This window comes from Rhinopithecus bieti, unplaced genomic scaffold, assembly GCF_001698545.2.
Source record: "Rhinopithecus bieti isolate Rb0 unplaced genomic scaffold, ASM169854v2 scaffold_62034, whole genome shotgun sequence".
Lineage (NCBI taxonomy): Eukaryota > Metazoa > Chordata > Mammalia > Primates > Cercopithecidae > Rhinopithecus > Rhinopithecus bieti.
In genome coordinates, this window is record NW_016823752.1 from 1,123,052 (window position 1) to 1,138,969 (window position 15,918).

Sequence of the window (15,918 nt, forward strand, 5' to 3'; positions counted from 1 at the left end):
GAAAAAAGTCATAGAAAACATTTGCAATTCTGATTGCCGTCTTCAAGCTTCAGTGACTCTGGTCCCAGTCACTTCCCATGAAGGCAGTTGGCCCGCCAACCACTCAGCACACGAGTGACAGAAGGAGGCGTCCATCTAGGGCAGGTGCCCGGGGAGTCCTTTACCCCTCCTGGATGGGAACTGTCTTCTTCCCCTATGGGCACACTGCACACGTTAACGTGCCAGGCACCGGGGTGGCCCATGTCCACAAGGACCTCGAGTTGGAGTTAATTCTTGCAGTGGTGTCAGAATGCCCAGCTTGGTACTGCTGGGCCCTGGGGAGACCACATAACCATTAGCCCTCATCTCAGGGCCAGAGCAGTTTCAGAAGACACAGAATAAGGGGCCTCCAGGACGGCAACTCCTCAGCACTGCGGCCCCCACCCCACGCCGGACCTTTCACCCCCGTCTGCTGCTGGGCACCCTGGCTTCCTTGCAATGCCGGGGAGTGCTGCTGATTCCCAAGTCTCCTCTCCCCATGGCAGCCACCCACTGGGGGAAGGAAAAGAAGGCTCAGACAGCCTGTCCCTGAAGACCGTAGGACTGACCTGTTGTGAAAACCCACAGAAGAACTGGTATAAAAACTGAGGGAAGATGAAGCAGACATTCTGAAAGGCAAGGCAGAGCTATTAGTTCAGTGATGGGGCAGAGGGAGGCAGCTGCCACTTCCAGCGTGGCCTGTCCCACAGGGGAGGAGGGATCCACGTGTGCCCAGAGTGCGGGAGAACAGCACTAATGGGTTCTAGAAAGTCTTCTCTTATTTCAGGGGCAACTGAAATGCACATGTGACCACGTTCTGGCCACTCTGAGGACAATGTATAGGGGAAATTTGTCAGCTCCAAGAGACACAAGAAGGCAATGCAGGTATCAGTATAAACAGGAAAGAATCGAACTGCACAGTGAATAAGGAATTCTAAAATACCATTCCTCAAACATTTCCACCTGAAAGGTTCTCATTGGTTCCACACTCAATTCTGTGGAGGGGAGAAAAGGACTGGGGGTCTCCCGTGGCACAGCAGGCTCTCCTCATCCTCGGGGGTACATTCCCAGACCCGGGGGGGGATGAAGACTCTGCGGACGGTCCTGAACCCTGTCTACACTGTAGATGGGTATGTGTGTTCCTACACATACACACCCATGACAAAGTTTTATTTATAAAGTAGGCGCAGTAGAGAGTAACAACATAACTAAAATAATATACCATCATCAAAGGTACATGAATTTGGTCTCTCCCTCCTCCTCTTAAAATTTATTATCGGGTCGTATTCACCATTCTTCTTCTTGTGATCTGTCAACCTGGTCACCAAGACAGCTACAGAGTGGCTGAGGGGCAGGTAGTGTACACACAGCATCGGCACACCAGACGGGGGGACAAGCCACATCCCAGGAAGGACAGAGCAGGACGGCATGAGGCTTCATCACGCTGCTCGGAATGGCATGCAATTTAAAACTTAGACCCTGTTTATTTCTGCAATTTTCCATTTGATATTTTTGGGCCTGGGTTGACTGTAGGTAATGGAAACTGTAAAAAGCAAAGCCACGGCTAAGCGGGAGATGACTGCAATCAGATTCACCCCTTCCTTTCTGACAGTTGCTGCTACCTAGAGATCAATGACCTCTTGTGGCATCAAGTGGTTCAGACAAGGGTCGTGCCAGCCTGTGCGTGATCTGCTGCTGAAATTGTGAGGGGGAGCGGCGATCCACCTACCTTATAAAAGAAGTACTGCACGAGCTCAGATATCCTAATGTAATAAAAATGCCCGTGAACAAGCAGCATCTTCTTCAAATGCTTAAACTTTGGGATTGCATAGTCGCTGTTCCTGGCAGCCTGGCGGCCTTCCTTGCCGATGACACCTAGAAGACGGAGGTGATGGAGCTGAGGAAATGCTTTCCGCACACCATGCACAGGGCAGGGATGGGGAGAAGAATGGATGAAACCATCATCACGAGCCTTCCTGGTCACACATGAGGGTGATGATGGGGGTGTCCTGAATGCATCTGTATGCTGCCATGGGCCTCTGTCTAGCGGAGGAGTGACCTGGCCACCAGGACGTGCCAGCAGCAAGGACGAAGCTCACCTATGCCCACGTGCGCTTCCAGAATCATGCTGACATCATTTGCGCCGTCGCCAACTGCTAACGTAATTGGGTGCTCTTTTGAAAATTTGATTAATTTAACAATCTGCAAAAGAAAGAAAGGCAGCGTTTATCTTCACTATTCCACTTCTGAACAGGTTATTCATTCACTAGGCAGAAATAATGAAGATGTAAAGTTAGCCTAGGCAAATAAAAAAATTATCTACTTGAGCTAATTTACGACATTCTGTTTTCTCCATATAGGATAAAACTTTTTTTCATACTGAAAACAAAACAAAATAAAGTAAAGGAAATGAAATATGATTAAAATGATGTGGGCTGGAAAAGGCTGGTAGACAAACTTTGGCAGTACAGACGTGAGATATATGAAGTAGTTTGTGGTTATTGTTATATTCATCTATTTAAATATATGGAAAAATGTGTAAATACTGGGAAAATACATTTAAATATACAGGGGCAAATGTGAACCCTGGATTCTGTTAGAAGACATCACTATTCCAAAGTACTTCAAGCTATTTGGTATAAAGCATCTATTTCGAAAACTAAACTATTCCTAATGCTATTTTAATTTTCAAATTTGTAACATGCAAAATCAAATAGGACAATTGTGTGTAAAATAATTTCCAAGTTTTAGTCAATTTCTTTTCCCCCCATGTATGTGCCTAAATGTAACAGTTCAAGATATGACTGAAGAGATGGGGAAACGTGGGGGTGCCTTGTTTCAAGATAGGAAACTGAATGAGACGTTTCAAAAGCCAGTTGAGAACCTAAAAAAGTACTGTGGAATACATGAAGAGCAAATGGTAAACCCTGAGTTGCTGCTCCGTTCGGGAAGTAATCCTGTAAGGTTTATGTGCAGTTACACATGTGAGGGAGAGAACATCAAACCGTCTTCCCCACATGGAAGGTCTGTGAATGCTTGAGGCTCAGCTTGTCGTCCTGAGGACCCTGGCTCCGTGTTTTTGGCGAAATTGACAGATTAATGCACCCACGGGCACCAACTCTCAACTTTTCACCTCCTTGGTTTCCAGAGTTTGTGTGAGACGTCTTTTACTTTAAACACTGGGCTGCTCTGACCAGTTATGGATTTACTCATGAACAGGTCAAGAGAAATTGACGTATCGTGTCTAAAATGTGGTATAACGAAGCTGGAACTTTTCTAGGCTTCCTGATATCAGAAAGACATCCATGTTTACACGTATATTCCATAGTGCTTTTAAAGTGTTTACAGAAAAAACTTCGGTGTGTGTTTCCCACAAGAACATGGGCGCGTGAGACATTCGGAGTTTGATGGACAAGACAAGTTGAATCCTCATGGCATTTCTCAACTGCAGCCTTTTGGGCAAATTATTCCCATTTGTAAAGCTGGTGCCCTCATTCGCCTGAAAGGGTTAGTTTGAGGCTAAAAGCATTTGTGTCTGTAGGAGGCACACACTAGGTGCTCAATAATGTCAGCTCCCTTCCCCTAAACCTTTAGTGTAGATTCTCAGGAGTGACTGAGGCAGCTTTTTTTTTTTTAACAGAAGTCAGCCAGGGCAGCTGTCCTGGCCGCTGCATCTGGAAGGGTCACACGTCAGACTGGTCAACACCCACTAATCACTGAGCCTGGCCCAACAAGCAAAACAAGATCTGCATTTTAAATCTCTACCATGGTTACTTCTCTTTTCAACAGGCGGTACCCTGCTAGGCTTTTTAACAATCTGCGGTGGTGAGACCTAATGGAAGGTTCAGTGTTTCGGACACCCCGACCACCAGCTATCGAGGACGGGCGGGCAGCACCTGGGCCTTCTGCAAGGGTGCCATGCGGCAGCAGAGCACTGCGCTGCAGCTCCGGCAGATTTCCAGGAAGAGCTCCCTGTAGTTGCTGGAACTCCCGTCTTCGCGAGGCTTCATGATGAGAGACAGCGCAGCTCCGTCGATAATCAAGCCGTAGTCCTGCATATCTGCTGAGAGTCTGTCAGAGGACATGAGTCAGAAAGACGCTCAATCACTAGATCTAGAGATTTTAGAAGACTCCGTATTTCTTTGGATGTCGACAGATGCTACAAATCCATGGGATTAAGAAACGAGTGTTTCTTGTTTTATCACTACAAATCTTTATAGCATTGAATGTAACATCTTTGTCGACATGTAAGAGTGTATTTAGTGAAACCTTCCTATTTTAGGTAAAGCAAGTGCACGCTCTGTTTGTGGACTCGTTAAGTCCCTGTACTTTTGAAACAACAGGAAGGCGTTCATCTTGCAGTCTAAGACCTTGGTCAGTCTTTATTCTCAACCTGCTTGGTCACAGTCTTTATTTGTATAGCTAAGTCCTTGGGTTTCTGCCTGGATGACCTAAGTTGGAAAGAATGTGGTCATAATCTCCTCTTTGCTGGGTTTCAAAATGACAAGGAGGCTGGATGCGATGGCTCACGCCTATAATCCCAGCACTTTGGGAGGCTGAGGCAGGCGGATCAACTGAGGTCAGGAGTTCAAGACCAGCCTGGCCAACATGGTGAAACCCCATCTCTATTAAAAACACAAAAATTAGCCGGGTGTGGTGGTGAGCACTTTTAATCCCAGCTACTTGGGAGGCTGAGGCAGGAGAATTGTTTGAACCTGGGAGGCACAGGTTGCAGTGAGCCAAGATCACGGCACTGCACTCTAGCCTGGGTGACGGAGTGAGGCTCCATCTCAAAAACAAAACACAAAAAGCAAACAAAGAAAACAAACAAGGAACACCTCTAATCCCTAAAAGGAGTTTTGCAGATTGCAGATCAGGTAGAGGGAATTATCTGTGCTATTTATGAATAACTTAACATTTGTGTAAATTAGACAGCTGCTTTTGCTTTATGTACATGAATGAAACTCAAATGATTCAAATAAAATCTAATCTCAGATAATGCATCTAACACCAGTAAGGACAGCATCGATAAAATGTGTCTGAATAAACTACTGAATATTCTTGGGGAAAAAACAACTCTTGGGCATGCACTGCTTTGTCTCAGACGAACAACCATGCATTATTAATGTCTCCACTTCCTCCAGCAGATGTTTGAAGGTGCCTGCAGCACAGCCCCTAAGTCTCAGAAGCAGATGAGAATTATCCTACTCAAAATATTTTATCAATCATGTCTTTTTGTATCTGTTACCCGGCAGTCTGAAACCGAACATATACACACGTATGTGAAAAAGACACGTCACAACTGCTGGAAAAACCAGCCCGTCTTGTTCCCAGTGTTCACCTGACCCGTAAGAAGCTGGCATTAATGTCCCAGGGGAGAACCGAATTCCCAGTAAGGACAATGTGGTTCCCCCACTCGCAGGTGAAGGCCATTGGGTCTGAAGCCCCTTCTGAGGGAGTGGGGGTGGGGGCGGGGACGCGCTGCCTACCCTGAGAAGTTGTCTCTGGTCAAGCTCCCGCTGTGGCGCAGGACCGTCTTGCTCAGCTCGAACAGGACGTCGTGCAGGCTCTGCTCCTCGATCCTCTTGGTGGTCAGCTCCAGCAGCTGCGTGTTCCTGCGGAAGAGCTTGCAGGCATAGCATGTGGCTGCGGCCGTCTCCATCTTGTCTCCCGTGAGAACCCAGACCTTGATCCCAGCCTTTTGCAGGGCCTCGATGGTGTCTGCAGCTTTCTCCTGCAGCCTGAGGGAGGCAAAACCAAACACAACACAGAGAAAAGTCAGTGCTGACCCAGGAAATCCAAATAAGGAACTGCAGAAACTTGCAAAGCTGACAAAATATTGCAGCCCCTCAAAATCAAAACGTGCCATGCTGTGGTTCATGATCTTACCATAAAGTACCTGAACTGGCTTCTGAAGGTCTGAATTAGTGTTTCACAGCAAAACACTTCATAACAGCAGAGAGATAAACATGGATCAAACATTTGAGATGGAAAGCGCTGTCTGGTGTCACTGATGTCTGACAAGCCTGGCAGTTTTCTGTGTAGCTGGGACTCACTACCTGGGGAGGGTTTCAGGAAATTATAACTACCACCAAAAATGTCTCAACCATGGAAAGATGGGATCTGGACTCAAGGTGGTCAGGAATATTCATTATCTTTTGTTTTGTATAAACTGTTCTAAGTTTGTCACTTAGAACCCACTTGGGGTCCATGTACCTCTAAATAAAATAAGATACTGAGAATAATACTAGTGATTCTATGGCCAACAGGTATCATGGGCTTGCCACGTGCCAGGCCCATGTGACACTTTCTGTGTGCATTCTTTCATGCTCACCACTATGTCATGAGTAAGGACGTTAGCATCACACCCATTTTACATACGGAAAACCCAAAGCCTGCAGATGCTACAGAAGGTATCCAGGGATAAGCGGCTCTTCTGACACCGGTCAGGCCACTTCCCTCTCCTTGGGTGATCTGGGGTCAAAACCATGTTTGCCTCATTTCGGGGCCAGCATTTTTTCTAGGTTTTAGACTTTACTTTCGTGTGCAGGAACATGTAATGCTTCCGGAAAGCATGAAAGGAAAGGATTTAAATTCTAACTGGAATGATCTGGTTTTCTGGGAAGAACTTCCTAGCTAAAAGTCTCAAGATCAGACAATCATAGTACTCTATAGATGGAAAAAACGCCTCTAATTTTATGTGTGTGTGTATGTATATGTATATATATGTGCGTGTGTATATATGTGTGTGTGCATATATATAGAGAGAGAGAAAGAGAGAGAGAGAGAGAGCACGAGAGCAAGAGAACGCCTTGTTATGCTGCCCAGGCTAGGGTACAGTAGTATGATCTCAGCTCACTGCAGCCTCCAACTCCTGGGCTCAAGTGATCCTCCCTCCTCAGCCTCCCAAGTAGCTAGGACAACAGGTGACTGCTACCATGCCTGATTAATTAAAAAAAAAAATTCAAGAGATGGGATCTCACTATGTTGCCCAGGCTGGGCTCAAACTCCTGGCCTCAATCAATCCTCCAGCATCAGCCTCCCAAAGTGCAGGGATTACAAGCGTGCTGCACCGGGCCTGGCCCTGTTTACAAGTGTGCCCCACTGGGCCTGGCCCTATAACTCGACTCAAAAGGAAGCTGAAGCTCAGAGACGTTTTGCACTTGCTGACTGGAGATTTTAAGGGAATAATTTATAAGCATCATCACTTCAGAGCCACTGAGACCCCCCGCCCCTGCCACCAGGCATTAACTCTCCACTTTTCTACATTCCCAATCCAGTCAAGTCAACCTGCCCCCGGCTCCGGGGGCTCTGTCCCATCTGCTCTGCGGGAGGCATCCCCATGCTCCTCCACCACGGCCTCTAAAGATGGACCCAGCTACTCCCCAGGCAAAGACCATCCTACGGACACCCCTCTCCTCCTGGACAGACAGCAGGTGAGTGGCTGGCCATGAGAGCAAGGCCCCACCTCCCAGCAGCACCAGTAACAAAGCCTTTCGGCAGTCGTGGCCCTGCGCTCTGAAGCCTTCCTGTGTGCAAGGCGCGTTCTTTACACGGTGCTCCGTGCGCTTACTCTGGACTGAACGGGGGAGCATGACTTCAAAACAAAACACAAAACCACCAAACAAAACTTCCCACTTCACCTAATACTCCCTTCAGATTGAGAACTCGCGGAATATTTGTTCAACACACTCAGAAAATGCAGGGTTAGTGATGAGGATTTCAGTTTTGGACCAAAATGGATCTTAAAGATTTTCAAACTTGATGCTTTTAACTTCTAGGAGATAAACTCCTAGTAAACTTCCTGAAGTTTCTCCTTCATTCTCATCAAATGGAGCATTTTTTTTCCTCCTCCATTCCTACAAACCACTGAAATCCATGCCTTTCACTTAGCTCTGAAGGTGCCATGTGGAGCTGATGACTGTTTCTTAGTGGCCTCGGCCTCAAACAACTTTCAGTCTCCATTGTGGGGCTGGGGCACACTGGCAACTCTCGCCTTAGAGGTACCTGAAAATCTGTAATTGGTAATTTTGCTGGTTATGATGATGATTAAATTTTCTACTTCGTTATTTTAAGTTTTTTCAAATAATGATAAACACATTGAGTATGTAATGACCTAAGAAGTAATACCAGTATTTGGAAAGAACTAGCAACGAGTTTAGGAACAGAGTTAGTTGTCGATTCCATTCTAAAGAGTAATTACAGCCGGGCATGACTGCTCATGCCTGCAATTCCAGCACTTTCAGAGGCTGAGGTGGAAGGACTGCTTGAGGCCAGGAGCTTGAGACCAGCCTGGGCAACATAGTGAAATCCTATCTCTACAAAATATATGAAAAATTAGCCAGGCATGGTGGTATGTGCTTCAAGTTCTAGCTACTCAGGAGGCTGAGAAGGGAGGACAGCTTGAACCTGGGAGTTTGAGGCTGCAGTGAGCTGTGACGGTGCCACTGCACTCCAGCCTGGGCAACACGGCAAGATGCCATCCCTTAAAAAAAAAAAAAAAAAGAATTTGTAAGAGTCCTTCTATCTTGCCTGTTCATGATATGAAAAAGCTGTTTTCACTACTTCCTGGGAAAGTGTGCTTTCAGGCATCTTATTCATGGATAACAAAATATCCCACAGGCATGACCTTCCTGACATGACTCTAGCATGTAGCAAGACATCTAGCCTCTCCCTGAGCAGCAAACACGCCCCGTTTGATGTGCAGCTGGCCTCCCTCCCTTCCACTCGCCCTCACACGCCCTGGGCCGTCAGCCTGCATCCTAGTTTGTCTCTCAGGACGGGGTGCGTGTGTTTACTTTACCGGTCCTCAACAGCCGTGGCACCAAGCAGAATAAGATCTTTCTCTATTTGCTCATAGGCTTCTGCTAACTTTTTCTCTCGATCTTGAAGGGCCACTTTGGCAGCCTGCAGCAGTTTACAAATGCCTTCATATTCTTCTTGGATCAGCCTCTTATAAGCAACACACAAAGTTCGGAGCCCCTCCTGCAGAATACAACGCAGCGTTTAGCACAAATTCAAGGTGTCACTTGCTGAAATATTACGCTCCATGGCCTTCCCAGTATCCCTTCTCTCATTAGAAAAACTAACCCAGGAATTGTAACCCTTTCAGAACTTACAGTACTAAGTAAACAAAGAAAGATTATAACTCAACCAACTTTCGAAAGGAGTAAGTCATCAACAAGTGAATTATTTAAGTCCACATTAAATATAAAGAATCATTATGGATCACAGACTAGAAAGCCTGGAAATCCGTAACAGAAATCAGGGTCATCTACCAAAAGATAAACTTCATTCCTTTACTTTGACAAATGCAGAGTTAAATTAAACCTTTTTTTAAGGATAATCATTTGTAATTTTACGGGCAATATCAAGTGATATTTCTAAAGTAACCATGTTTTATGCGGGAAGTTTGTAAGGTGGTTGTTCTTTCACAATGAAGGAAGCCTGCCAGGTTATTTATCAAAATCATCAGTTGCCCGGGAACATAAGAAATTAAGAATCACAAATTCTTTACTGTGATCACGATTCTGGATGTCACCACACAGAGAGAATGCAGCCGCCACCAGCAAGACACAAGGAAGGGGGGCAGAGGCTGAAGCAGCCACAACGGGGTGGTTCTCAGATGAACCTCTTCATTCCGTCAGTCAAGGCTGCTGAGGGCGACCGTCACAGAGGTTTACCGGATGATCTAGGGTGTTTCCCTTCCCTTTTCCCTGCTCCTTCAGCCCCAGCCCTACTGATAGCAAAAGAACCACAATCCTCCCAAATAACCATTTTAAAATCTGGGAGAATGCTGGTTTTTAAGAGTTTAATCATGTTTCCCATTCTATGGATGAAGCGTCCCCTAACTCTCAGGGAAGGCTCGTATTGATCACCAGTTCCAGACCTCTTAATTCGTGTGAAGGACAGAACTGACACTGGGTCGATGGCTCTCATGGCCCTTGAGCTCTCAAAAGCCAGAAGGGGAAAGGGGGAGTTGAAGAAGTGAGAACACAAGACAGGGTCTATGCGTGCCTGAGCCCTGTTCGCTAGGAACACTCTTAAACTCCTTCCTTCCCATCCTCCAGATACTGTCTCCTGGTCAAGAATAAGTGAGAAGGCAGTGGACCTGTCTCAGAGGAAAGCAGCCCTGAACAAACACCGCTCAGCCGCCCCAGCCTCACCTCCTGCTGAGCATACCACCTTGCGGCTTTCTGCTCACGGGTTTGCCTCTATTGTTAGGCGCTGGGTTCCCTGGCTGTGGACGCTGCGTCTGACTTCATCACTGAATCCCTAGCACACAGCCCAAACCCAACAACTTTTGCTGAATAAATAAGTGGTTGAAATTAGACCTTTTGTGCACCTGGTCATCAAGTTACAGACTGGAGACATAAATGCGAATTGCACAATGAATTCTCTGACTTTTCCTAAGAGGCAATAAAACATACAAGATACACAGCTTCAGTCTGAAACCAGAAAAACTGCATAACAAGAAAATGGTTTTATAGGATAATAACCCAGAGTGGCCCCAGAACTTAGGTTGCTGTGAGTGGTAAGCAGAAGCTTTTGGAAATAAATGTTTCTGCTTTTAAAAGTCAATCAGGGACTTTCTCTTGTGGTAACACAGAAGAGAAATCCCCTTTTTTTTTTTTTTGAGACGGAGTCTCGCTGTGTCGCCCAAACTGGAGTGCAGTGGCCGGATCTCAGCTCACTGCAAGCTCCACCTTTTGTGTTTACGCCATTCTCCTGCCTCAGCCTCCTGAGTAGCTGGGACTACAGGCACCCGCCACCTTGCCCGGCTAGTTTTTTGTATTTTTTAGTAGAGACGGGGTTTCACCGTGTTAGCCAGGATGGTCTCGATCTCCTGACCTCGTGATCCGCCCGTCTCGGCCTCCCAAAGTGCTGGGATTACAGGCTTGAGCCACAGCACCTGGCCAAGAAATACTTTTATCTATTCCTCCTGCTAAGTACTACAAAAACCATGGACACAGCACATAAAACAAAACCAGATAAATACACTACAAGAAAACTGTAGAACAATATCCCTTAGAAATATAGATGCAAATATCCTCAACAAAATACTAGCAAACTGAATCCAATGGCACACTAAAAGGATCATACACCACGACCAGGTGGGGTTTATTCCAGGAATGCAAAAGTGAGTCAGCATATGAAAGTCAACGCAATATATGACATTAATAGAATGAAAGGGAAAATCCCACATGATCATCTCAACTGATACAGAAAAGGCATCTGAAAAAAATCCAGCCCCTTTTGGTGATAAAATCCCTTAATAAACTGGGTAGAGAAGAAACCTCCTCAACGTGGTAAAAACCACTGAAGTGAAAAACCCAGCTGGGCGCGGTGACTCATGCCTCTAATCCCAGCACTTTGGGAGGCTGAGGTGGGCGGATCACCTGAGGTGAGGAATTCAAGACCAGCTTGGCCAGTGTGGTGAAACCCCCTCTCTACCAAAAATACAAAAATTAGCCAGGTGTGGTGGTGCATGCCTGTAATCCCAGCTACTCAGGAGGGTGAGGCAAAAAAATTGCTTAAATCCAGGAGGCAGAGGTTGCAGTGAGCTGAGACCGCGCCATTGCACTCCAGCCTGGGCAACAAGAGCAAAACTCTATCTCAAAAAAAAAAAAAAAGAAAAACCTACAGCTAACATCACCCTCCACAGTGAAGGACTGAAAGCTTTTCCATAGGATCAGGAACAAGACAGGGAGATGCCCGCTTTTGCCACTTCTATTCAACAGAGTATTAGATGCTCTAGTGAGAGGATTAGGATATAAAGAGAAAAAGAAAGTTTCCACATTAGAAAGGATGTCTTTCTAAGGCCTCTCCATTTGCAGATGACATGATCCTATATCTAGAAGACCATGAAGAATGTGCCCCCAGGCTAACTGAATTCAGCAAAGAAGCACGGTACAAAGTCAACACATGAAAACTAGTGGCATTTCTATACACTACCAATGAAAAATATGAAGAGGAAACTTTTAAAAAATTCACTTATAGTAACATCAACAAGAATAAAATACTTAGGAATAAATTTAACCAAGGAAGTGAAAGACTCGAGGCTGAAAAATACCAAAGTTTGCTGAAATAAATGATAAAATACCTAAATAAATGGAAAGGTATCCCATGTTCATGGATTGGAAGACTTAATATTGTTAAGATGGCAACGCTACCCAAAGTGATCTACTGATTAAACGAAATCCCTATCAACATCCCAATGGCTCCTCCCTCCCGCCCTTCCTCTGTTTCTTTTTTTTGAGACAGGGTCTTACTCAGTTGCCCATGGTAACATGCAGTGGTGCCATCATGGCTCACTGCTGCTTTAAACTTCTGTGCTCAAGCAATCCTTCTACCTCATCCTGCCTGGTAGCTAGGACCACAGATCTGTGCCACCACCCCTGGCTGATTTTCCTTGTGTATGATTTGTAGAGACAGGGTCTTGCTATGCTTCCCAGGCTGGTCTCAAACTTCTGGCCTCAAGTGATCCTTCTGCCTCAGCCTCCCAAAGTGCTGGAATTACAAGTATGAGCCACCGTACCTGGCCCCCAGTGGCATTTTCTGCACAAATGAAAAAGCCCATCCTAAAATTCCTATTAAATCTCAGAACAGCCAAACCATTTTATAGAAGAAGAACAAATCTGAAAGACTCACACATCCTGGTTTCAAAGCCTGATAGAAACTGACAGTAATCAAAACAGCAGGAACTGGGATAAAGACAGATGTAGAGAGAATGGGATGGAACAGAGAGCCCAGAAATAAACCGCCAGGTAAGTGGTCAAACGCTTTCCAGCAAGGGTGTCAGGATCACTCAGTGGGAGAGGAGAGTCTTCACCAAACGGTGCCAGGAAAACTGGATAACCATACACAGGGGAATCAAGTAGGACCCTCCCTTTACAAAAGATGTAAAAATTAGCCAAACAAGGACTACACTCCTAAATTCAAGAGCTAAAACTAGACAACTTATAGAAAAACACACAGCAGTGGCCAATCTTCATCATCTTGGATTTCACAGCGGTTTCCTCGACATGCGCTGACAGCAAGCACAGCCACCGAAAGGAGAAATCAACTGGACTCGAAGGACACACAGGCCCCTCTGGACTGTCTCTTTACTTATTGTCACTTCCCCTAAATCTGTAATTATTTCAAAATAAAATGCTGCCAACCGAGGGGGCCCTTCAAGTGCCCAGCTCACTGCCCAGACCCAGCTCACTACCCGGAGAGCTTCCAGGCCGAGGCTTGGGCAGGGGAATGAAGCCGGAGCCGGTGAATTCTGAGTTACGGGGCGGACCTGGGCATCAAGGGAACAAGTATCAGAATTCCCAGGATGAGTGGATGCCAGAGGCTGTGGATGGCCCCTCAAGCACCTGCAGTTGTGAGGAAGCTCCTGGAGGCCAGGAACAAGCCAGGAGGAGGAGGGTGGGACAGCCTGCTGCCAGGAGGCATGGCCACTCGCCAGGCACAGCGCTTGGGGCCTGGCAGCCTGGGGAGCACCACCCAGGGCAGGCACTGCTGTGGATCTGCTGAACATCATGAAGGCGTGGCCTGAAAGGAACAGAAAGGAACAGCTGCACCCCAGAACAAGATTTAAGATCTCCAGGAGGACCACGATACCCAGAATCCAACAAAGCTCACAGGCCACCAGCATGCAGGCGCACCGTCCCTGCCCCAAACAAGGGGACTGTGCAACTGCTGTGGCTGGCCCAGAGCTGGCAGCAGGGGTGCCATTAGCGAGGAGGATTTAAACAGTCACTGCCACCGGATCACACACGCCCCATCCATTAGCGAGGAGGATTAAACAGTCACCGCCACTGGATCACACATGCCCCACATTAAGCAGGGGAATGAGGATACAAAACATGCTGGCGGAATTTCTAGACATGAAAACTCCGACGTCTGAGGGGAGGGGTGTCCTGCGTGGGGCGCTGACAGGTTAGACGCTGCATGGAAAAGACTCATGACGTGGCAACAGAAACTGTCTCTAACGACACGTGGAAAAGCTTCAAGGGAGAAGCCTTCGTAAGCAATGAGAAAACATCCGGGAGTCGAGTACGTGGATCACTGGAACTGCTGAAACGGAGTGGGGAAGAAAAATATCTGTAGAATAATTGCTGAAAAATTTTAAACTTGATGCAACTCCACAGATCCAAGATGCTCAAGACTGCTGAGCAAAGACACACAACATCACCCCACAAAGGCATCCCATCACGAAACACCTGAAAAGCAGCCAGAAAAGGGAAGCTGTGGACAGAGAAATGCAGACGCTGTGACAGCAGGGTCCCCAGGAAAAAAGGTCACATCAGCCCAGCCCAGACACGCAGAGCAGGCGACCTCCAGCAGCTGCTTCCGCAACAGCCCCAACTGGAAACAATCCATGTCCGCCAACAGGCGGAAGAATCAAGAAACGGGCCCGTCCGTAGAAAAAACCAGTACTGCAAGTGCTCGGCAAATGAACTAGCACTGCTGGTGCCGGCAACTGGACTGAAGTAGTACTGCTAGTGCCGGCAAACTGACTGGTTAGTAGCTGGGCTAGTTCAGCAAGACTGGACTGGTTGTAAGGCGGCACTAGTGTCCAGCAACGTGGACTGGTTAGTACTGCTAGTGCCAGCAACTGGTTAGTGCCACTAGTCCTGGTGCAGCTGGACTGAATAAGTAGCCGCTGTGCCTGGTAACTGGACTCGGTTAGTAGCCGCTAGTAGGCCGGCCAACTGGAGATGGTCAGCACGCATTAGTGCTGGCAACTGGACTGGTTATTACTGGCTAGCGCCTCGTAACTAAACTGGTTAGTAGCTGGCTAGTGCCGCAGCAACTGGACTGGTTAGTACTGCTAGTGCCCCAGTAACTGGACTAGTAGTGGCCAGTGCCCAGAAAGCTGGACCTGGTATGCACTAGTGTCCAGCAACTGGACTGGTTTACGTACGCCTAGGGGCCGCAGCAACTGGACTAGTACGCACTAGGCACCTGGAAACTGGCTGGTTAGTACCCGCTGGTGCGCTGGCACTCGGACTAGTACTACTAGCGCCGGCAACTGGGACAGGTCAGTACCGCTTTTTAGTGCCCGGGCAACTGGACTGGTCAGCACTGCTAGCAGCTGGTAACTGGACTGGTTAGTAGCCACTGGTGCCTGGGGCACTTGCTAGTACTACTAGTGCCCGGCAAACTGGACTGGTTACTAACGGCTAGTGGCCCAGTACTGGACTAGTACTGCTAGCGGTTGGCAACTGGACTGATTAGTACTGCTAGTGCCTGGCAACTGGACTGATTAGTATCACTAGCACCTGGCAACTGGACTGGTTAGTACCGCTAGTGCCCAGCACTTGGACTAGTACCGCTAGTGCTTGGCAACTGCATGAGTGCTGCTGTTCATCACACCAGAAACGAACAGGCCCACATGGCCGAGCCTCAGCAGTTATGGGAGTGAAAGATGCTGGATGAAACAGCCGCCTTTTGTGATTCTGCTGATAGGAAGCTCCAGAAGGTGGGCACGAGTCTGTAGTGATGGCGAGTGGAGCGGTGGTCTGCAGCGAGTGGGAGTTGGCAGGGATGGGAGTATGAGGGCGCGAGACAGTCTCTGGGGTGAGGGACGTGTCTCCGTCCCAACAGGCAACGCTTCCACGTGTGCATTCGTGTGTCAACGCCCTTGTTGCTGTCACATTTTAAATATGTACAGATGAATGTATGGCAATTACATCTCAAGAAGGCTTTCGAAACAAGCAGCAAATGGACTTTAAAATCATCACAATTCACATAATCCATATGCAGGACGCTTGTGCTACTCAGAGGAACCTGCTCAGCTTTCGTCCCGCAACTCTGTGGCTGGAGGAAGTCAGTGCTATTATTTTCCAGATCCCGCTTGGAGAAGTTCAACAATCCTAAACCTGCTGCTGATTTATGGATTCCTGT

The 15,918-nt window shown here is 47.3% G+C and overlaps 1 protein-coding gene across 10 annotated transcripts in view; it reads right to left on the reverse strand.

The window, feature by feature from the left end:
* Positions 1–15,918, reverse strand: part of ATP11A (ATPase phospholipid transporting 11A) — a 61,532-nt gene that overhangs the window by 19,078 nt on the left and 26,536 nt on the right. For all 10 annotated transcript variants that reach the window (XM_017861803.1, XM_017861804.1, XM_017861802.1 and 7 more), the window contains exons 13-18: positions 8,822–9,003; positions 5,508–5,759; positions 3,915–4,089; positions 2,118–2,220; positions 1,748–1,893; positions 588–647 (exon numbers count right to left, since the gene is read on the reverse strand). In XM_017861803.1, coding sequence (XP_017717292.1) covers positions 588–647; positions 1,748–1,893; positions 2,118–2,220; positions 3,915–4,089; positions 5,508–5,759; positions 8,822–9,003 — 918 coding nt within the window. The remainder of the gene's footprint in view (positions 1–587; positions 648–1,747; positions 1,894–2,117; positions 2,221–3,914; positions 4,090–5,507; positions 5,760–8,821; positions 9,004–15,918) is intronic.